This window comes from Vigna umbellata, chromosome 2 (genome assembly GCF_029865625.1).
Source record: "Vigna umbellata cultivar VRB3 chromosome 2, Vumbellata_1.0, whole genome shotgun sequence".
Classification (NCBI taxonomy): domain Eukaryota; kingdom Viridiplantae; phylum Streptophyta; class Magnoliopsida; order Fabales; family Fabaceae; genus Vigna; species Vigna umbellata.
In genome coordinates, this window is record NC_142166.1 from 5373091 (window position 1) to 5395379 (window position 22289).

The 22289-nt window shown below is 33.7% G+C and overlaps 2 protein-coding genes across 11 annotated transcripts; both read right to left on the bottom strand.

The window, feature by feature from the left end:
• Window positions 1–2281: 2281 nt before the first annotated feature.
• Window positions 2282–8444, bottom strand: LOC124841562 (WD-40 repeat-containing protein MSI4-like). Its single transcript, XM_047317854.2, has 15 exons — window positions 8104–8444; window positions 7953–8016; window positions 7661–7747; window positions 7362–7424; window positions 7093–7158; window positions 6941–7015; window positions 5815–5890; window positions 5531–5726; window positions 5016–5097; window positions 4660–4733; window positions 4416–4527; window positions 4245–4319; window positions 4072–4148; window positions 3148–3247; window positions 2282–2567 (listed from the first exon to the last, which is right to left on the bottom strand). Exons 1-15 carry the CDS (start codon window positions 8358–8360, stop codon window positions 2460–2462), a joined length of 1512 nt encoding a protein of 503 aa, XP_047173810.1. The 5' UTR covers window positions 8361–8444; the 3' UTR covers window positions 2282–2459.
• A 3293-nt stretch (window positions 8445–11737) lies between these two features.
• LOC124841563 (Protein kinase superfamily protein) lies at window positions 11738–21355 on the bottom strand. Of its 10 annotated transcripts, XM_088105848.1 has the most exons (21): window positions 20862–21354; window positions 20647–20743; window positions 19480–19605; window positions 19230–19355; window positions 18916–19152; window positions 18702–18830; window positions 18452–18577; window positions 18224–18334; window positions 17984–18121; window positions 17698–17784; window positions 16915–17043; window positions 16662–16790; window positions 15853–16017; window positions 15685–15756; window positions 15484–15576; window positions 15267–15374; window positions 14768–15139; window positions 14396–14689; window positions 13819–14208; window positions 13484–13727; window positions 11738–13161 (listed from the first exon to the last, which is right to left on the bottom strand). In XM_088105848.1, the coding sequence occupies exons 2-21, from the start codon at window positions 20726–20728 to the stop codon at window positions 12513–12515; spliced, it is 3807 nt and encodes a 1268-aa protein (XP_087961974.1). In that variant the 5' UTR covers window positions 20729–20743; window positions 20862–21354; the 3' UTR covers window positions 11738–12512. The 10 variants fall into 10 exon arrangements, with proteins under 10 accessions (XP_087961974.1, XP_087961975.1, XP_087961976.1 ...); XM_088105849.1 differs by having other exon boundaries at window positions 15484–15573; window positions 20647–21355; XM_088105850.1 differs by having other exon boundaries at window positions 18702–18818; window positions 20647–21354.
• Window positions 21356–22289: the final 934 nt, after the last annotated feature.

The window sequence follows — 22289 nt, forward strand, 5'->3', positions numbered from 1 at the left end:
ATGTCACCTTATACCCGAGGAGAAATACATCATATGAAAGGGACTCACCTTTGGATTGAAAAGACAATAAACACTATATAAGATGAAAGATCCATAAAGTTAGTCTTAAAAGTTAAAAGTAGTGTGAAATGTCTTACGTGTAGTGGACTAATATCACACACATATCAAGCAATGCTCATTCTTACTTTTACATTAAAGTCTTATAGTTTTCATATAATTTTATTCACTTGGGTGTTGAAAATTTTCTTTAAATGAATCATTATTTGATATTTAGATTACCTTTTTCTATAACTCATTATAAAGGTTTTACCTTTCCAACAATTTGTCCTACTAAAGAATAGTATCTACAATTAACTTGATCTTTATAGTGCTAGATATTATTATGACAAAAGAATGAATTCAAACTGTGAAGTGTTAGTTCACTTATGTGAAACATTTCAAAGAATGATTTCATACACAAGAACAAGAGTTACAGTTGATCAATGATTGAGTTGCAATTGATCAATAATTTGAAAGTTCAAAGGAGTTAATGGACTTTCTGAAATGAACTTGACAATAAATACTAGAAAAAAAGAAATAACCTAGTAATTAAATTACTCACTCCTATTTTTATATGATTTATAAATTTATAATTACATTATAATTCAACACTTTTTATTTTGATAGCTTTTTTATGGGAGAATTTAAAGAGTTACAAAAGGTAATAGTGAAAATTAAGTTTCACACTGTGAAATAAATTGGAACATATTTGACCAAATACATAATGAATAAATATATTAGAACAACAAAGATTAAATGTTTTTATTATGCATGTGAAGTACAATCTACTACTTGAGATTAGACAAAAGAATAAAGATAAAAAAGTAAATACAACTTTATGTCTTTGTCAAATACTGAATCTAATGATGAATGGATTACTAAAAAAACAAATAGTTGTTTACATATTAATATTCTTTTAGGCCTGATTAATAATCAAAGTAAACTTTCAACCAACTATTTAATTAGATGTAACTAAATCCTATCACAATGAAAATTAAATGTAACTAAATATTGTAATTAAATTTAGTATTATTTTTTATTTAACCAAAGGATAATGATACTTTGACAACATTTTTTTGACAATATTTTAACATCATCTACGTGTCATTCTGTGATTGGTTCATGATGGTGTTTATGATTATTATTATAGATTGTGGAGTAATTTTTGACCAATCACAGAATGACACGTAGATTATGTTAAAATGTTGTCAAAAAAATGTTGTCAAAGTATTATCATCCTTAACCAAATGGATAATGATACTTTGTCAACATTTTTTTGACAGCATTTTAACATCATCTACGTGTCATTCTATGATTGGTCCATGCTGGTGTTTCTGATTATTATTGATTCTGAAGTAATTTTGGACGAATCACAGAATGACACATAAATCATGTTAAAAATGTTGTCAAAGTATCGTTATCTTTAACCAAATTGTTTACAAATGACCACTTCAAGAGTTGTTCTTTTGTTTCATCAAAGCTTGATCATTTCTCCAAACAGATAAACTTGAAACATTTCACCCTTCTTTTTATCAATTGTGAAAGCATTGTCACCACTACTTTATCTTCTTCAACGTGAACCATAAGATAACAATATAAAGCATGTTTTGAATTCACTGTTTGAATACACCTTAACCAGCTACCTATATAGAGTTTTATTAAATATATGAAATAATTCACAAATTACATTTAAAAAGAAAAACTCATTTCTTCGTTGAATTTGTTTTACGAACAATATCTCTCCTTTATTTGGGTGATAATACTTTATAACCCAATCAGGAATATCACTAAACCTATCAAATCAAATTTCGAAAACATTTTTAATAGATGGGCTACTCTTCTACTTCTACATCTCAGCTTCATAGCTCACTTTAGATTATACAAATGTGACTTTGAACTATAATTTATCATTTAGAAGGGCCTTTCAGACTAATTATTCATGAGCTTTAACGATAATTTTTCAAAAATCACACTCATTATTTCAAGTTATATATTAACTTTATGTCAAAACTATAAATTGAGTTTAACTAGTTCAAGTGGAGTGAAAAGGTTTGTGATATTTGTATAATAATTGCAAAATCTATTTTCAGAATCTAAAATACCATCATCTAGCTATGGCTGCACACACCAAACATAAAAGCAACCGATTTGCCAACCAACTTAACTTCACAGGTTCATGGATTAAGAATGCATAATCGGTTCAGTGGTTGGAGGATTGAACGGTGTGCACAACACGAGAAGGTTCATGAACAGAAACAGTAAAATTTAAGGAACACTACACCACAAACACTTGTCAGTTCTATGTTAATCTAAGTTTACCTACTCCAATCCCATGTGGGTGGTTTTTAAAATGCTCAGAAACATGAATCACAAATAAAGATTGAGTTATACAACAGCAAGAATAACTGAACTCTTTTTGCTCATTTTTCAGACTTGGAAGCGCATGCTACCACATGAGATTTGAATTTCTCCAGCTCCGCTAAAACCTCTTCTTCTGGTCTGTAGATCAAATCACTCATGCGCCATATCTACACAAATGAGTTTGATGGATCAGACAGGCAATCATTAAAACAAACTCATTACTACTTACTAAACTTGAAATACCAGAACGGCTAGCCAGTTCAATAATGAGTCTAACTAAACACAACCTGCTCTGGCCTTTGAATTGGAACGTGAGAATCATTCACATTAAAAAATAAACAAAAGTCAAAAATGGCAAAGAAAACTTGAGCTGCAAAATGCATACTCAACAAATCCCCATTGTGCCCAATAAAGGAGAAGGGAACAGTCTTGTCGCAGTCTCACCCATGCCAGTCCTGAATCTGCTCTACCATGAGCATATCCTCACATCCACTATCCAATTAAAAAGACAAATGCCACAAACGAGCAGAAATACCAGGAATGCAAGTTACTGTGTATGAAGTTCTTGGAAGAGGTGAGAGATGAGTTGCTCTTAGGGTACTGGGGACGTAAATAGTAATAAATTTGATCATGCCACAAGCAAGTTGCTTTGTTTCCAAAAGCAAAAATCTTCAACTATATAAAATATGACACAAATAGCCATTTTCTATGACCTATATTACGTTAGTTGAAAAGTGTTTTTCATACCTGCAATGTGCCCCCTCCACCAGTACTTTCACAGTCATCAGAGACGCTAACAATTGTCCATGGATCAAATGCATTCCAATGAAAATCGACTACTTTATCTCTGCATATAATAACAAAGTTTATACGTTACAAACAAAAGTAAGCCAGACTGGGGGTGAGAGATGTTAAATAAATATTTTGAACAAAAAAAAGAACAAATTCAGAGTATTATTTGACAGGATTACCAAAATATGTAATGAAAAATTTAAAATAGAAACAGTCAAAAGAAAGCTGCCAGAGGATAACAAGAATTCCAAGGATAACTAATCTTATGAATATCAGTAACTACAGAAGTCCTGAAGAATTGATATTGATATCGCAAGCTTGCAACCGATAGACCATAACTGACAGTATTATCAAAGAAAAACCCCTTACACAAATTTATGTTTGATATTGATACAATCTGGCTTAGAATTAGAGAGAAAAACTTCGATTAACAGAAAAAGTGAACAGATCACTTGCAGGATTTTGAGAGATCTGGACTCTCCTTGCAAATCATAGATAAAACTACCCTCAATCTCCCTCTCAACCTTTTTTCTTATTCGTAGGCAACATTATTTCTCCAATTATGTAACTAAATATGGAGGTTACTATCAGATATCCAGCATTTCGTCAAAGTTTTTACCAAAAGATGTCATGGAGAATGACAGGAAAGCATTGATAATAGGGAATCGGCGACATAAGCATCAAAGAAAAACTAAAGATAATGTAACATAAGAAACTGTGAAGCAACATCAGACAACGAATAAAACAAGATGTTCAAATATGAAAAATGTTGCTTTTGGCCTTGGCTAAAAAGATAAATAATAAAGGTTGATTACAATTATATGATTGGAATAACCAAAAAAAAAATAGCTACTGGTACCAGAAAAACAAGTTTTATACCTATGACCAGCATGTTGGAAAAACAACCCTGGAGGAGCACTTATTGATTTTCCAGATCGCTCTATCTTTTTACCAACCTACATTGCAGGAAAAAAAAAACAAGAGACATCATGAGCACTTGACACCAAATATTATTTTTGGGGCAAGAAAATAGCTAAACACTGAGATTGCACCTTCTCATAGTCCCAAATGTTCAAGAGACCATCCTCAGCTGAACTTCCAAATACAGATGATTTGTCTGGAGACCACTGAATAAAAACAAACAGTGATTCTCATATTATAGCGCAATAACAATATAAATGAAGAATTATTCTTCTTAAACAAAAAAGTATGTCCAAAATTACCTGAACACAAAGAACAGCAGCTTTGTGACCCTCAAATTTATGGATGGGTGACCCAACTCCGTTAGTGGTGAGATTGCGACGATCAAACATGCGGACAGAATTATCTGCTGACCTGTAGATAAATGGGGACAAGTCAAATAGGGATGTGAATCTTCATCAATTTGTACATGATAAGATCAAAAAGGTAGTTTACATGTCAAAGCAAAATTAATGACAATGAAAACTGTAAAACAGGAAAACATACCCAGTAAGAATCAGATTATCATCATGTGGATTCCAATCAACACAGTGAAGATCAGCATTATGAGCTTTTTCAACCTGTTACCAAATTCATGGAAGAGGAAAAACAATTTAAAAAAAAAACAAAAGGATACCATACAAAAGATATTGTGTACAAGGGTTCTTATAACCTCAATGTTATTATTGCATACTGCTAATCCAATATCTTTGGAATAAACTAAAATATAAAAGGAAAAAAAATGTTCTTTTGACAAAAAAATTAAATCTGCAATAAAACACGTACTTAAATAAAATAACAATAAAAATAATAATAATAAATGAAAACAAATTTAAATAAATGATTGGAGTATAAAGCAATACCTTAACCACAGGGCTAGACCCAACACGTGCATCCCATAAGATGAGACAAGAATCATCTCCAACACTACAGAACTCCTGTGCACTTCAGCATGATCACAATTATGTCAGGAGAGTAAGGTTATTAATCAAATATGGTATTTAGTTTATGCTGCTACTATAAGTACAAACACACTAGATCCCTCAAACAGAAATTTAAAAATGATAATATAGAACAATCCCCCCCACCCTCAAAATAAAATAAAAAAAAAGGTATAGCTATACATTAGTTAATAGTAAACGATAAGGAGTTGATGAGGAAAAACAGAGGACACCCACCCTAGACATCACCCTAATGCTTTGTTTGGCTGCAGAGAGAAAGTGTACAAAAAGAAAATGGAAGGAAAGGAAATAAAGAGAAAAGGCATTGTTCTCTTCTTTTGTTTGGAAGAGAACATGGTATAATTCCTTTATTTTCTCAAGTGGGCATTTATCGTGAAGCACAGCAGAAGCTACGCAGTAAAAAGTAGGCAAGTTACCTGGATGGACAGAAAGTCACATCTTCAACAGTATCCTCATGCCCACAGTAGATACCTCGTGGCCCGACAGAAGGGCTTTCAGCAGCTTTATCATTGGCTTCTCCAGATTTAGAGTTTGGCTTGATAATTGATCCACCTGTGGCAGCAGATGTTATATGGTCCTCAATACTCCACAATACCACCGTTTTGTCCTTTCCTGCAAGTGTAAGTTTTTACTTTCAGATATAGAATTACTACATCAAGAAATAAGCAGGAATTTATAACCTAATTCTTTAATAGTTAACCTCCTGAAAGAACATATGGCTCAGTTGGACACATAGCAAGAGCAAATTCTGCATTGTCTTGGTGTCCAGTCAATATCTGCAACCGAGATTATACGTAAATATCAGGAGCCAGCAACCATGCCAAATAACAATATGATGCATTAGAAGTTTCGTGTATAATAGATATTCAAGGGTACTAAAGCTGGTGGCCACATAACATACTTCAAAGTGGAGGGGCAAATTTCGTCTTGCTTATTTGAATTTTCATGTTTTTACCTAAGAAGCATGGATGCATGATGCATTCTCCTAGGTCTTCACATCAAATATAGGTGTGGGATAGTGGATACTTATATCTGATACCAATAACTGGGAATATCATCGATATTCAAGTCACTTTTATTAAGAGGAAACTGAATTGATTCATCTCAGCCTATTACAAGGCAACAAACCCGTAGATGTTAGCACCAGTGAGACACATAAGGATGCGCACACAGACCATGCCATCCTGGATTGACTAGTTTGTTTATTGTATTTTCATAAAAGCAGAATATTATATAAATTTTAATTTGGACTTTATGAATTCCAATTATATAATTATTGTGTTCCATAAAGTATTTATGCATATCTATATATGCGTCGTAAAAATGTTCCCTCTCCCTTACTTTCAAGAATATCCACATCAAATGCACATATCAGATCATGTCTTTGAATCATAGGACTTCGCACCTATGACCTGCTCTAGCCCCTACAATGCTACACCCACTCTTATATTCAGTATAGCCACAAAAGTATCATGTCTCGTGACTTTCAAAGAACTGAAGCATCACATACATGTCAGATCATATTTGTGGAACACAAATCTCTGCACTCAGGGTCTGTCCTAGCCTCAATAATGTTACCACTATTTTCTGTTCAATGAAGTTATATCCTAATATAACTAAAAAAAAAGTTAATCAATACAGTAATCAAATGAAACTGAAGCATAATCTGACTCACATCAGAAGATGCTACGCATAAATAAGAAAGGTCATGTTTCTCACAAAACAAATAGATAGGAGTATTTATCTGCTTCATTTTTCTCACATTCCAAAATAGATTAATCTTGTTTAGTTGGAAGTATTTAAGCAATATTAAAGCTGAGTAATACCAAATCAGGCCGAGAGTTTGTAGCTCCAAGGACAGCATGACGGTTAGGTTGATTCTCAACATCCCAGACAAGGACCTGATATTGAAAGAGTTATATATATAAGGAACCAGAAATATCAAAGCAAAATGTAAACTGTAAAGTAAAGTTCTTACATCAGGGCTATCTGTATGTGTTGCCACTATCTTGGAATTTTGTGGTAATTCCCTAATTCTGTTCACCTACAAAATAAATCCATATCAGATCTTACTCTGATCATCAAAAAGATGGAATGCAATCCAAAATACATATATCATTGATGATGGGTAGCATTAAAAAGACCAAGGCAGATTAGGGAACAATTATTATCCCTTCTTCATTGTTCACACGTGTTTCAACAGCATCCAATCTTTAACCAGCCCATCAATGTAAACAATGAGTATACCTCGCCAGGATGTATGATGGTCTTGAACTTCTTCACAAACGGGGACCGTGCCTCTTCATTAAACTAAAAGGGGTAGACAAACATTTCTATCAGCTTAATCAAATTTCAAACACCAAAGTAATCATTAAAACATGAACAAGGCTTCAGACAAGTGTGATCATGTATAGTAGTCTTAAACTGTGGACAAAAGTGGTCCCAATGGCAACCATAAAGACACAACAACCTTACCACAGTCACAAATCAAACTGAAAACCTCGGAGAAGAAACATAGCATCCACAATCATAAAACAACAATTCACCTGCGAAATGTGCTCTGCAGCCGCAACCCTAGGCTTCACAACCTCGCAATTCGCAATCACCAGAGTATTTGGCACGCTACCATCAGTCTTCTCGACAAAAACAAAAAAATAAAAATCATTTTTTCACAAAAAGAAAAATAAAACAAAAAACACTCTTCCTCCCCTATATAGCAACCAGCCACAAAACTCAACAGACCCATTTCACTAACACAGTAAGGACACAACAAAACCAACTCCCATCACTCAAAAAATAAAAAAGGGTCAATTTTTAATTTATAAAATAAGAGTTTGCCTGTTCGGAGAGATAGAGGCGCTGACGATTCTTGTAAGTGGCTTGTTCAAGCTGAGGACCCCACCTGAAAACCCAAAATTAGCATTAAAAAACAAATTAGATTTTGAAGATCAAGAAAGGGAAAAAAAGTGAAAACCCTAGAGAGGGTTACCGGCAAGAGAGAGAGGGCCAAACGAGGTTGTGGTTAGCAAGCCAGTCATAGAGGACAGGGACGAGAGACTTCCATTGCGTGTATTTCTCATCGACGGAAGGTTGTTGCTGCTGCTGCTGTTGTTGCTGCTGATATTGCTGCGTTTTTCTCCCTTCCTTTGTCTTGGAATGTTCATCTCTCTTGTCGTCCTTTGGCTTAGGTTTTCGACCTCTTGTCTCCTTCTTCTTCACCACACCTTGCTGAGGAGGAGTCTCCATCTCAGTTCTCACTCTTCTTCCTTACAAACTCTCACTGTTCTGTCTCTCTGCTCTCTTTCTGCTGCACACCTACAAGTCAAAAATAAAAGTATTAAGCTCCAATCTCACACACATTTATTTTATTTCTGTAAATAATTAAATAAAATATTTGGTAAATTGATTTTTCTTATTTTAGTCATTATTATTTAATAAAGAATTATAATTTAGAGTAAGGGTTATATTTTGTACATTTTTTTATACATTTTTCTTAAATAAACTTGAATTTGAGTAATTTGGATATAGAAAAACATTAATTGTATATTTTTGGGTTTGGTTAGAAAAGTAATTGTGGGAATGTTTGGTCCTAGATATTTTATTTCATTGAGAATTGAAATCCCAGTAAGTTAGTATGTATGAAACTTACCATTTGCATTGTACATTAAATATGACGCATAGATCAAATTTAATTATTTTAGAAATTTAAAAGTAAAATTGTTTACAAAGATTGAAAGAAAAAATGTTAATCTTAATGTTATATGTTTGGATTTAAGAAGGAAAAAGAAGAAAGTTGAAAAGAAAATAAAAAACTAAAGAGAATAAAAAATCAAGAAAAATAAACGAAAAATCGAAAATAATTTAGTTAATGAAATAAAATAAAAAAATTTAAATAATATATTAATAAAATGACTAAAGTACCAATGAAATGAGATTGGATTTTAAAAAGTTATTTTATTTATATTATCTACATTTGTGTATCAACTTGCAAAATAATCAATTATTTTGTGCAATCAATAATAATGTAAAAAATATTTTTTATAAATATAAATTGAAGTTAAAAAGAGAGTAGAATTAAAATGAAAATTCATTATAAAATAAAACGCTAGTAAAAGTAGAAATTATAATATATGAAAATACTTTCTTCAAAATAGTATAATTTAAATTAATTAATTTTATACTAAATGAATTATGTTATAATTATATTACTTTAAATAGATATTATAACAGTTAAATATATAAAACCAATTTGACATAAATAGAAAATAATTTATGTACTTTATAAATTAAAATATGAAGTGAAATAAATGTAATAATGTGTACAAAAATTAATATTACATTATAAATTTGTGTAAACTTGTCAAAATCATCTTACTATTCAAATTATGGTCTAATAATCCAACATTATTGTCACCACTTAGAAAGTCTTTCATAATCAGAATGATATTCACATCCTAATTAATCATGTCATATACTATCAAAACCATTAAGATTAAATCCACTTAAAGTAAAAGACAGCCATTAATATCTACATTCCAATCAAGTAGCTTTAACCATAGAAGTAAAAGTTATATTATTTTCATACTCAGTCGGTTTTTGTTTCTTATGTTTGATATTACTTATGGTAAACCAATCTCTATGTTTTATTTTAATCTAATTCATCCACATCACTACACATATGGCTAGTTTTTGTCACTCTCTAAAGTTTGAGTGAAATGTATTGATCTAATATTTGTAGTAAGAGCAAGAAACAAAAATGATCCAACCCTATAGTGACAAAATACAAATTTGAATGTAAAATGTTTTTCATATTTATATGAAAGAGAATACTTTTTCTTGTAAGTTGCAAATATTTTGGAGTGAAAAAAAAAAGGTAATTAGAGTGAGATGATATTTTACATTTTCTTTTATATATATATATATATATATATATATATATATATATATATATATATATATAATCTATAAAAAAATTGATTGACATAACATAAATTGTCAATCTAATTGTGATTATTTGTTAAGGTGTTGTTTTGTATAATCTATTTTGATAGAAAGAAGGAAAAAAATTCTATAGAAAATCTTTGTGGAATTGATTAGAGTGTGAATTAATCCAATCATATTTAAGATTGTCATATTCAAGAGTTTATATATACTAAGAGGTTTGCAATCTTAATTCATAATTTGGTAAGAGTTTATTTCATATGGAAATTTAATAAAACAAAATACACATTCATGATCAGTTCCATAATATTGAAGCAAATATGTTTATACAGTACACCAACAATATATTTATTTTTTAAATAACTGAAAAACACAAATATGATTAAGATTATATGTCTTCTTATTCAAATTCTTTGATGAAATTATTTTCAATATCTTTCTCTAGATGAAAATTTTGCACCAAAATTGACATAAAAAAACTATATTATAAGATAAAGTATATATAGAATTTGATAATTTAAACTTGTTGTAGTTAACATAGTCATTTTCATCTTAACTTTATTCAATCTGAACATTATTTTTCTCCTTGTTCATTATTCAACTTAATATAATTAAGTGGGAGAGAAACATTCTTCTAATTTGTATATTTTTTTTAATTTAAAGTTATACATCACATATGATATATTAGTAAGTATATAAACCAAAAAAAAAGAAAATTAAAAATTTTAAATAACTTCATAAACTTGAATTGTTATTTTAAATGAGCTCGAATCATACTCATAAATTCTACAAGTCAAACTCAAAACTTAGCAAAACTTCTTTATTTTAAAGAGTTTCATACTTAAACATTATCACCCACCATTTTCTAATAAGCATAACTTTCCTATAATCCTTTGATTTTTTTTTTAAATATCTTTTGTCACTGTGAAAGTCCTTAAATCTCAAATTGATTATTTTTTTTTCCTTTTTACAACACCATTAACTATTTTTTTTCATGCATTTATACAATCCATTTCACTTTAAGATCACCATTTATAAGAATTAATTCATAATTCAAATGGGAATTAAGGTAAATAGAGAGTTGCATGCAAAAGGCCTATAAATCCTCTTTTACAACTTTCATCATTAATACTTTAATTCTTCTAGGAGTGTCATATCTACTACTACTAGCATGATGATGTTTGAATATATAAATTCTTCCATTAAATATCTTCAAACAATAATTACAGATCACATTTTTCCCATTAACTAAAACATTTATTCTATATTTCCACCTTATATTATCCTATTTTCTACAACCTTTTTACTTCTAGGTGAAAGTGAGATATAACAACATTAACATCAATAGAATTTGAATTACTTCCATACATCTTAAAACTTGTATATAAACATAACCCAACAATGAAGCCAAATCATAATAAACCCATGATTAAATTAAGCCACAAAATGTGACACCCTAATCCAAAACCTTACATGAAAAAGAAGTCAAAAATGCATGAGGAGGAGGTAATGTAACATGACCCCAAACATTTCAAACAGGTGAAATGATGTTATGGCACAACGATAATAGAACACAAGGTGAGAACTCAAGACCAAACAAGAATAACAACAGAACACAATGACAAGCAGAGGTAAGATGAAAAGAGAGGTGTGACAATAAAGATGATGAACATGAAACCAAGTTTTGGTGTGAAACACAAAAACCTAAATTTATGAAACAATCAATAAGTTGGACATTTTGAGTTTTTCTCTGACACTCTTCACTCTAACTCCGCGTTTCTATAAGTCATTTTGAATGGTGCAAAAAGTAATCAGTGAAGTGCAGAAAACAAACGCCCTAGCACATGGACAAGTCTATACACCCAAATAAGAGATTTTACTTCCTGCACCCATCAATTTCTTCACGCCCCTCATCAATGATCATTTTACCATCTCAAGAAAATGACTTCCCGAATATATTTTTCGGAAAAGTTCCAGAATAAGCTATTCAGAATTATATTTTCAGAATCAAATTTCTGGAACCGAATTTCTAGAATCATATCTTCGGAATACATGAACTATATTTCATTGATCTCCTCCTCTAAATACATTCAACATTATACTCCTGATGCTGCAACTGCAAAGACTACACTTTGTATGTTGCATTGCATTGCCATTGGGTCTTAGTAAAGGCCATCTTCAGTCATCTTCTATTTTCAAGCTAGATTGGCATTGCTTGCTCTCTTCAAAGAGTTAGTATAGTTACGTACACATGGTTTTGCAGGTTAGCAGAGAAACATGTCAACACCACTTTACAAGTTGATTGTATTCTCTTGTCAAACTTCAAAGGGCTTAGGCAGAGAAGAGCAATGCCTCTAGCAGAGTTCAGAACTGCACATTAACAAAGTGAAGGAGATAAGAGAAGTAGTATGCACATAGCAAGTTCAAAAATTGCAATTTGGCTCAATTGAACCCTGGTCATAACTTGAACATAGTTCCATGTTCACTGACACTACCACCAGAAAGCTTTCTAATTATCTGCCATAACCGTTTGCTTCTTCCAGTACTAAGAGGACCTGAATAAGAATGCCTTCTAAATGATCCTGACACTCGCTTTCCATATCTTGCGGATGATGAGCTGAATAACTCTGATGCCAACAGCCCATTTTCAATATCAACTCCAGAATCATAATTGGTGGCTGAGGATTGGCCTTGAAAATTATCTGATACTTGTCTAGAATGACTGAAATCAACGGAGGTAGAACTTGAGCCTGTTTCTCTTGCCTCGTCACATTCATTGCACACTAGTTTTAAAGCCTGAACAACCTCACCCATAAAAGGACGGTCTGAAACCTCTGGTTGTACACACATAGAAGCAATGGCTGCAACTTTAGCCACACTATCAGAAGGCACATCAGGTCCCAGAGATGGATCTGTTATTGCTTCCACTCCTTCTTCGCTTGAGAGCAATGGACGAGCCCATGCAACGAGATTCTCTTGACCGGGCGGTCGTGACATGTCTACTGGTTTTCTTCCTGTCAAGAGCTCAAGGAGGACAACACCGTAGCTGTAAACATCACTCTTCACAAGAAGGTGGCCGGTCATTGCATACTCCGGAGCCACATAACTGAAATTGTTTTTCAAATATGAAAGAAAATTTATTCAGGGAATGCATAATAGTATAACAGCAAATAATTAAAATAGTTTTCAACCAATAACTGGACGTGGTTAAAAAGCAAATGGCTACAGAAGCAAATGTTCTTAGACATGGTTAAGAAATTACTTCATTTGACTAAATTGATAGGGTTCTAGTTTTAAAGTATCTAATCAATAAACCCACACAAATTTATTAAGTAAGTGATAAGATAAACTTAAGAGGTACTAATACGAGGAGGTAACTTGTACATAAACATATCCAAAGAAAAGAAGGAAAGAAAGAAGTCTGTTACCCAAAAGTTCCCATTACACGTGTTGATATGTGTCTGTTCTCCTCATCAGCTGCTGTTCGGGCTAATCCAAAATCAGATACTTTTGGAGTAAAATCATCTTCCAGCAAGATATTACTAGACTTGAAGTCCCTATGTATGACATGAGGACTTGAATCTTCATGCAGATAAGCCAGTCCACGAGCAGAGCCAAGTGCTATCTTTATCCGAGCACTCCAATCAAGGGGGCTATTTTCCTTGTCCATCCCTACCAAAGAACAAGATCAAATGTAAGAAAAATCATTAACTTAAAGAACTTAATTATTGGAATGGTATTTGAGACTAAGCTAGTTAAGTACCATGTAAATGGGATTCCACACTGCCATTTGGAATGAGTTCATAAACCAGGCACCGGAAGCTGACCTCTGCGCAAATACCAATCAATTTAACTAAGTTTCTATGGTGAAGCCGGCTAAGCATCTCTACTTCAGATAGGAATTCACGGTCACCATGATGATCCTCTCTTTTCAGAACCTTGACTGCCACTTTTGTCCCATCTTCAAGTACACCACTATAAACACGCCCAAAGCCACCTTCTCCAAGTACTCTGGAGTCATGGAAATTATCTGTGGCTTTCTCAATGTCATTCATGCTGAAAGTCTTAGCAGATCCTGCATAAGCAGCAATGCTAGACCGGAATGATGTTGAAGCTGAAGCAAGCCTGCCTCCAACTGCTGATCCAGCAGCACCTGTGAAATTTGTATTGTTTTTTCTTAATAGGAAAAAAATACAGCGTTTATACACCTTTTCTCTCTCTTTTTTTTTTTTTTTGTAGAATACAGCGTTTTTTTTTTTATAAATGATCAACCAAGACAACGTTTATAACATGAAAAATGCACTACTTGACCAGATTTCAAGACACTATTATTGTATTACCTGGAGCTTTGGTAAGTGGAGGAGACAGAACATGTGGGGTTGATGCCAGTTTACTTGAATGATCTCTGAACTTGAACAAGGACCAAGCAGCAGCAAAGCATAAAACAACTACTAGAAAAACTGAGAGAGAAATAACAGCAATCATGCCCTTTCTAATTCCACCTTTATGCTGCCTCTTTGATATGTCAACCCCAAGGGGCTTTATGGTCCTACTGTTATTGCCACCGCCAGAATATGGACCGCCATCAACAATTGTAATGCTTGAAGGAGGTAAAGGAGGAGATGGAGGCAAACCTATATTGAAAGAGCCACATAAATTTCTAACAAGAAAAGTCAGGAAGAGGGTACAAGACATTCAAAATTTAAATATACCTGGATAGCTCACATATAATACGTCATAATCACCAAAGTAAGAAGTCTTTATAGCAACCTGTTTATGCCAAAATCTCTCAGAAGTTAAAAAGGCTGTAGTGTTATCAAAATTTTCCCCAAGTGGTACCAAATCAATGAATACAATAGTTTTATCAGGTTGCATGTTTGCTGCATCAGCTCCCATAATGCGAACTTGACTTTGCTTCATGAAAACCCCAATGGCAATTTCAGAAGCAAACTCCGAAACCAAAGGGAAGAAAGTATACAAAGAAACACTAAGGCGAAGACCGACTTTCATGGGCCACACACATTTGCAAGGTGCACCAGGTGGAGTACTTGTATAAGGATCTGAGCAAACCAGTGATATACAATCTAAAAAAATGAAGAAGAGACATTTATTTTTCAGTTTGATGAAGACACTAGGCAAAAAGAACGTACACTAGCAGAAATAACTCTTTTACTAGAGAGGAAACAAATAAAACCTTAACTATTAACTAACCTTCATTGGGAGGTGGCGGTGGTAGTGCTTGATTACGAGGTAGGATCGGCTTCTTAGGGCTCTTGGAAGAAGGCCGAAAAGGAGATACCTCGGGAGGATGAATTGGAACTTGCAATAATAAACACAATCAATGGATGCAAAAGGATAAGTAGATGGTACTGAAAAGACCAGACTTCTAAAATGTATGCAATGAGTATACAAGTTTAGTCTTTCTTACTTTTGGTTGAATGAGGGAGTATTTTGAAGGATGGAGAAGGAGCTGGTGAAATCTGGCTTACTGGTGACTGAAACGGGGAAACTGTTGAACCTTCTGTGAACAAAAGTTTCAGTGATTAAATTTCCTGTTATTTCTTTATTTATTTATTTATCAGTCTAACAGAAGAAACATGTTATAAGCTCACCAAAACTTTTTATGTACCTGTGTTCAATGGTGATGGAGCATGTTGTCTTTGCCTACTTGCTGGCAACCGTGAGGGAGGAATTGGTTCATCTACATAAAATAACCAAGCAAAAAGTAATATATTCAATTGTAGTGAATTTCGGAATTTGTGTGAAACAATTATATTGATTGATTAATAAAACAAACCTTGGTGTTTTAAAGTGGAAGGAGAAACTGAATATGATGATGCAGGAGCAGGGCTTCTGATTGTGTTCCTTGTGTGGTGATGCTTATAGAATGTGGTTGAAGGTGAAGATGCAGGAGGGTAATCTTTGTTAGGAGATGGTTCAGGAGCATAGTGAAATTGCCTTGCTACATTTGCAGAAGGAGGAACCACGGCATAAAAGAAAATAATAAAGTTAACTCAGTATGCGTACATAAATATATTGGTTTAGTGCGTATTTTAATAATTAAAATTACATTCCTTGTTTTCTGTATTGTTTTCCATCTTCTAAAGCTTTAGGTTTAGATAGTAAATAATTGGAGATGATAAAAAAGAATGCTGATAAGATAATTTTAAAAAAGGTAAAATTACATTTCCATCAGAATTCAAGCTTTATGTCAACTCTGTATTTGTTAGACTTAAAAAATCATTCATGTGCTCCTTTACCCACTTTAACGAGGGTTGTTTTTTCACATGATATTGGAGTCTCTATGACAAAGAGTTCTTGAGTTCAAAACTTTGCCATTACCATTGAATATGAAATAAATAGAATTTCAATGCATGATAAAACGTTAATGTTCAATGTCCACTTTTAAGCCAAATGAACTCGTGTGAAGGAAAGCGTTTAGAATAAAGTCTTTCTTGGTCTTTAACCAGCTAAGGTTTTTGGAAGAGTAGGTTTTTGACAGAATTGTTAGGGTAATCTTGTTTTTATTCAGGCTTTTAGTACAATGAGCAATCCTCTAGTTAAGAAATGGAAACTCATAAAAAGCAGTTTAATATTACTGTATACCTTGAGTAGGAGAATGTACTTTAGCGGGTAGCGGCTTTGGTGTTTTGTATGGAGGAGCAGAAACTGGTTCTCCACCTCTTTTCCAATTGAAGCTTCTAGAAGGTGTTAATGCTGGAGAGACAACCGGTGCTGCATCAAATGTTTAGTGCTAATTAAATTTCCATCAATTGAAGAAGGATTGATCCTGTAAGTAGAATAGGCAATCCTCTAGAAGAATGTGACTCATCAAAAATAGTTTAATGTTATCATATACCTTGAGTAGGGGAATGTACTATAGCCGGTAGTGGCTTTGGTGTTTTGTACACTGGTGCAGAAACTGGTTCTCCACCTTTTTTCCAACTAAAGCTTCTGGAAGGAGTCAATGCAGGAGAGACAATAGGTGCTGCAGCAAATTTTTTGTGCTAATTAAATTAATGCACAATAGAACTAACAACGCTGAAGAAATTATTGTATTCCAATGTGGTAAAAGATGCTCCATTGTAAAGATATATGCTAATAGTTGTAACTAAATTTATCTCAGTGATTGCATATTCTTTTTCATATTTAGCTACTTTGTGGTTTTAGCTCCTTGGGATTGAGGTGTGTGCAGCGAGAAAGCAGGACGGACTAAACCTTATAAGCACCACTTAGGCCATATTGCTTATTGCTTATTTTTCCACTTTGCATGTTGCAAAGATTAGGCATGTAAACTAAACATTACGTATCAGTCACATTCTTTTTTTTTATCTCAATTCAATTTTTCAGGTACATAATCCAATCCTCACTTCATAACTCCTTGTCATGTGAGGTTAAAAGGAGATAGAGATATAATTCGTGGGACATCAATAACTATTGTAATTCAACAAAAAAATGCACATTGTACATAAGATTGGTTTTAAACCTTCATCATTCGAAGAGTAGAAAGACTATAGATGTGGAAACGAAAAGATTAAATCTTTAACAGAAAAGAACAACTGTAATGTATTTGGAAATAAAACAACAAAATCAACCAGGGGAGGGGGGGTAATGGTACAAAATCCTTTCTCAAAATTTGCACCTGGTGATTTGGATGGAGAAGCTGCTGGTATGACTGGGTGGACTAATGGTGGATCTACTGGAAATGGACTTGATGGTGCAACTGATGCTGCAGGGATAAAATAAAAGAAAAATTAATGATACAAGTAAAAGGGAGAATATAGATATTTTAATTTGTACCTTCTTTCATCAAAATAAGGATGTTGTTGGTTATTTTCCATTTTCTGTGTGATGATGCAATATATTTTGTGCTTTCATGAAAAAGGACGTTTAGAATCACAACAGTTATATAAAATTAAACAACATACGTGACATTTTTTGTGCTGGGGTGTGAGTGTGACCATTATTTGCAGTTCCATTGTGAAGATCAGGGAGGGAATTTCCATGAGTTGGTTGACTAACAGACGAATTTTTTGGCAAATTTGTAGGGGGTTGTGCAACTGGGGCTGTTAAAAATGGTCATGGAATCAAATACTTTAACTCAGTATCAACTGAAAATTGGCAATGAAAGAAAATAAAAACAATTATAAACCCTCAAATAGAATTACCGTGTGAAACTGGCTCCAATGTGTGACCTCTGGGAACAGATGGAGGCCAACTTCCATGTTCGGTTGGCTGACTCACTGGTGGATGTTCAGGAAAACTGAATACTAAAGGGGCTGTTGGAAATGCATTAGGAAAACAGACTTTTGGCTTAATACCAACTACAAGTTGTTAATAAAAAGAAGAAATTTAAGAAGAAATCAGGAGACAACTTTTTTACTTTCATCACATGCCTGGTGATATTGGCTCGGGGATGTGACCATTATTTGCATCATCTCTATGAGGCAAACTTCCATTTTCACTTGGCTGGCTTACTGGTGAATATTTGGGCAACTGTGTAGAAGGTATTGGAACTACGGCTGTTCCAAGTATTCAATAGAAAAGCATATTTTTAGGTCAATACCAACTGGAAGTTGGATATGATGAAATGGAAAAACCATCATTCAGAATACCAACTACATGACAAGACTTTTTATCACACACCTGGAAAAGCTGGCTCAGGCTTGTGACTCGTATTCCTCTCATCAGTCTTGGGAGGGAAACTTCCATGTTCAGTTGGTTGGCTGACTGGTGAAGTTTTTGTCAAATTCCCTGAAGGTACTGCAATGGGAGCTGTTGAAGAAGTGATAAAAGAGTTGAATTTGGGTTATTCTTAATGGGAAGTTTCCCCCAGAAAACAAATTTCTCGGTCATGTACCTGGAGCAATTGGTGTGAAAACAGGAGGACTAAAAGCAGGTGTTTTGCTTTGAGGTGGACTTAGTTGTATGGATGGTGAAACATTCCTTTCTGCAGTTGATGGTCCAAGAGCACCATTATACGGTGGTGATGTTGATGTAATGGTGCTTGCACCAGGACTAGGAGATATGGATGGTTCAGATTCTCTTGTATTCTCGGGAGTTGGAGCTGATTTAGGAGGTGGTAATAAAAATGGCCCTGGATGGTGAAAACCCAAGTTTCTGGTCAGATAATCGCAATATAATTAATCTGGTGGACTAAAGGACTGAGATTACCATTCGGTACTTCTTGAAGGCTTGGTGCAATGGTTCTCCATGGTTCTTTTGGGTGTATAAAACCAGGTGCTTCACTGGGGGAAGGATTCACATATATGGTTTTTGGAGATGGGGATATAACAAACCCTGGAAGAAGGAACAGAAGTATTAGATACCAGAATAAGCTAATAGGGAGAGTTCAAAAGGCTTAAAATTCAAATTCATTTTGTATCATATTGTTAGATTTGATTTTAGATTAGATTAGGTATACCATTAGGATCTGAAGGTGATCTTGGTGGACTGCTTCCCCATGGCAGTCCAAGATGGATAGGAGCAGGTGCTTCACCACTAGGATGAATGACTGGAAGGAATGCTGGAGATGGGAATATAATAGACCCTAGAAGAACATATTATCAATCGGAAGCCAAAAGTTCCATGGGAGAAAAGAAAAAAATATCAACTTTCTTTTCTATCAGCAGGATTAAAATTATCAAATCCGATGACTTATGTTCATTAGTCAGGGTTCAGGGTTTGGCCTCACATCAGTTATATCTTGATGAAAAATTTAACATTTGGAATCTTGGTATTTCTCTTCTGTCTTGTTTTTCAGGCTAGTTTGTACTCTGTGTGTATTAGGAAAACTAATTTTGATATAAAAATGAAGGATTGTAGTTCAATTGAGAGATGGAAGAGTTCCGAAATCAAATTTCGGACCCTACAAATTTAAATGTTGAAGGCCATTAGATTCTTAAGGAACAACACTAGCTTCTCATAATGAGCATTTAAATGGAACTAAGAAATCAATGCACACGTTAAAAGTACCTTCACTAGATGAACCTCCACGATTTTAAAATGATCACGGTGAGGGTAAGAAATCAATCAATATGCCAAAAGTAGCTTCACTACAAGAAACCCTCTGACTTTAAATATTCTGTAAATTACAAGCTACGATTTTCTTAAGCCAGTAAATCCTATATGCATCTATTTTTATGCTTAGCAAATGATAACTCCTGTTATGAAGCAATGATCACAGACAGAAAGAACCATTAACTATATATCAGCTGAATCTGTAGTAAGCAGCCAATGTATTTTTATTCTAGTAAGACAGGCTCACAGCAACAACGAAGGGTGTAACCAAGGGTTATAAAACCATTAGAAACTTGCCTTTTGTTTAATATATTCAAACCAAGATAAGATTTTGTAGGCAATGCAAGAGTACAACAGAAATAGGACATCAAATGCCTCCTTTGCTTATCCTAGCTCTGAGTATAAAGGTTTAAATAGATACTCTTATAACAATTTTAAAAACATGTATACTAATCAAGATCACGTACTTCTAACCAAAGCATAAGTGTGTCATAATCTATAACAAACTCAGGCTAAAATTTCTGAAGAAGACAGTAACTTCAACAAAGAGTTCTGAGAACAAAGAACGTACCTTGAGATCCTTGGAATGCCACAACAAAGCCAATGACGCAGAGCTTCAACAGCTGCAGAATCAGAGCCAAGATCACCCCCATCTCCAAATATAACCTCTTCAGAAGTGAGTCAACAGAGCAACAGGACAATAAATAGGAGAAAAATAAAACTACAGCTTTGGAAGCTTATTACTTGAAGCAAGAACAACTAGAGGTTAAATTGAAGAAGACCCACATATAGTGACACCAAAGCAATGAGAAGGAAGGTTATGGAAGAAGCCAGAAGAGTCTTTGGTGAAAAGGGCAAGTGCCAGAAGAAGTGCGTCTTGAGAACAGGTTGAGCTCATGAATTGTGAGAAACAGAACAGAGAGTCTTCCATGGCAGGGGTAGAAGAGATTAGAAAGTAAAAGGTTAAAACTCTATCCACTGGAGTTGGTAACTAGATCAAGTATAAAATTGATGCAAAGCAATAAAAATAAGCACTTTGTGTATTCCACAATCCACACACACTTCAAGGAACCTCAAGAAAGGAAAAAGTAACAGGCCCCTTCTCAGAGAGAGAGAGAGAGAGAGAGAGGCAGTTGGGGTGGGACAGACAGGTTCAAAAACAGAACACAAGAGTCTTATTTTTTGTATTAATAAAATGTGTAGTTAATTTTTTGTCTGCTAATTTTCAGTGGGAAAGTCAGATTTAAGCGTTGTTGTCAACAGAGGATAATTACCAAACTTTACTTTGATTTCAGTTCAATGGAGGTTGCCTAGTTGCTTTTCCTCTTCCCTTTGGGCAGCTCTTGGTGGCCATCTTCAGAAAGTGATTTATTGAGTAATAAGGTGTGCCATGTGGCAAAATCTTGCTCCGATCCCTCTTGAATCTCCCCCACATGATCTCGCATTAATTAATGCTTAATTGACTTCTGCCACACCCAATAAATGGTCACCAATTAAGTTATAATGCTACGATCAATTTTAAATTGCTTCTTGTTTAGGGAAAAAGTACAGGATCCAGTGTCCAACACATGCTTCTGCATCAGACTTTTAAGGCCAGAATTTCAGTCACATGGTTTTGCTGTAAGAAGGGACTAATTCATCTCTACACATCATTTTTTTATCCATTGATACGAATTTATCTAGGTTGATTATGAACTTTCTATCTAGCAGTATGAGTTTTCTTTTTGTCATCTCTAATGGCAGTTCATGCTGCACCATTCTCTGACTTTTTCAACTTGATTATTGCCTAACTATTTGTCCCTAGGCTTTTGTCCAGCACCCCAGTTGAAATTAAGGACTTTGATCTGGTAAAGAGTACAGTTTTAAATCAAATCGTTATTATTACTAATGTTCTTGTAACGTTAAGTAACCTCTGTGGGTGATGTATTGTAACTTTTTTTAAACAGAAAACATCAACCCTTCATAAAAAAATTCAAGTTTTATACCTTTTTTGGGACTAATTTGATGAACTGTTACAAAGGTGATATGTTCTGTTTCCATTTCTAAACCTTTTTTTTTCTAATGATAAAGAAAGCTTCTGTTCTGATGATAAGGGAATCAGAGCAATAAATTGTTGTCCCCAAACTACGCATTCTTGACAGATGCATGTGAAAAATAACCGAAAGAGAAAACAAGTTGAACAAAATTTAGACTGAGAAAAAGACAAAAGCATCG

Coding starts and splice junctions, on each gene's coding strand:
- LOC124841563 (XM_088105848.1), bottom strand. CDS start 20,728: ATGGGGGTGATCTTGGCTCTGATTCTGCAGCTGTTGAAGCTCTGCGTC. Junction 17,044..17,697: donor TTCTCCATCCAAATCACCAG/GTGCAAATTTTG, acceptor AATTTGCTGCAG/CACCTATTGTCTCTCCTGCA. Junction 13,728..13,818: donor TGTGGAATCCCATTTACATG/GTACTTAACTAG, acceptor GTTCTTTGGTAG/GGATGGACAAGGAAAATAGC.
- LOC124841562 (XM_047317854.2), bottom strand. CDS start 8,360: ATGGAGACTCCTCCTCAGCAAGGTGTGGTGAAGAAGAAGGAGACAAGA. Junction 5,098..5,530: donor GTGACTTTCTGTCCATCCAG/GTAACTTGCCTA, acceptor ATCATGCTGAAG/TGCACAGGAGTTCTGTAGTG. Junction 2,568..3,147: donor GTGGAGGGGGCACATTGCAG/GTATGAAAAACA, acceptor TCATTTGTGTAG/ATATGGCGCATGAGTGATTT.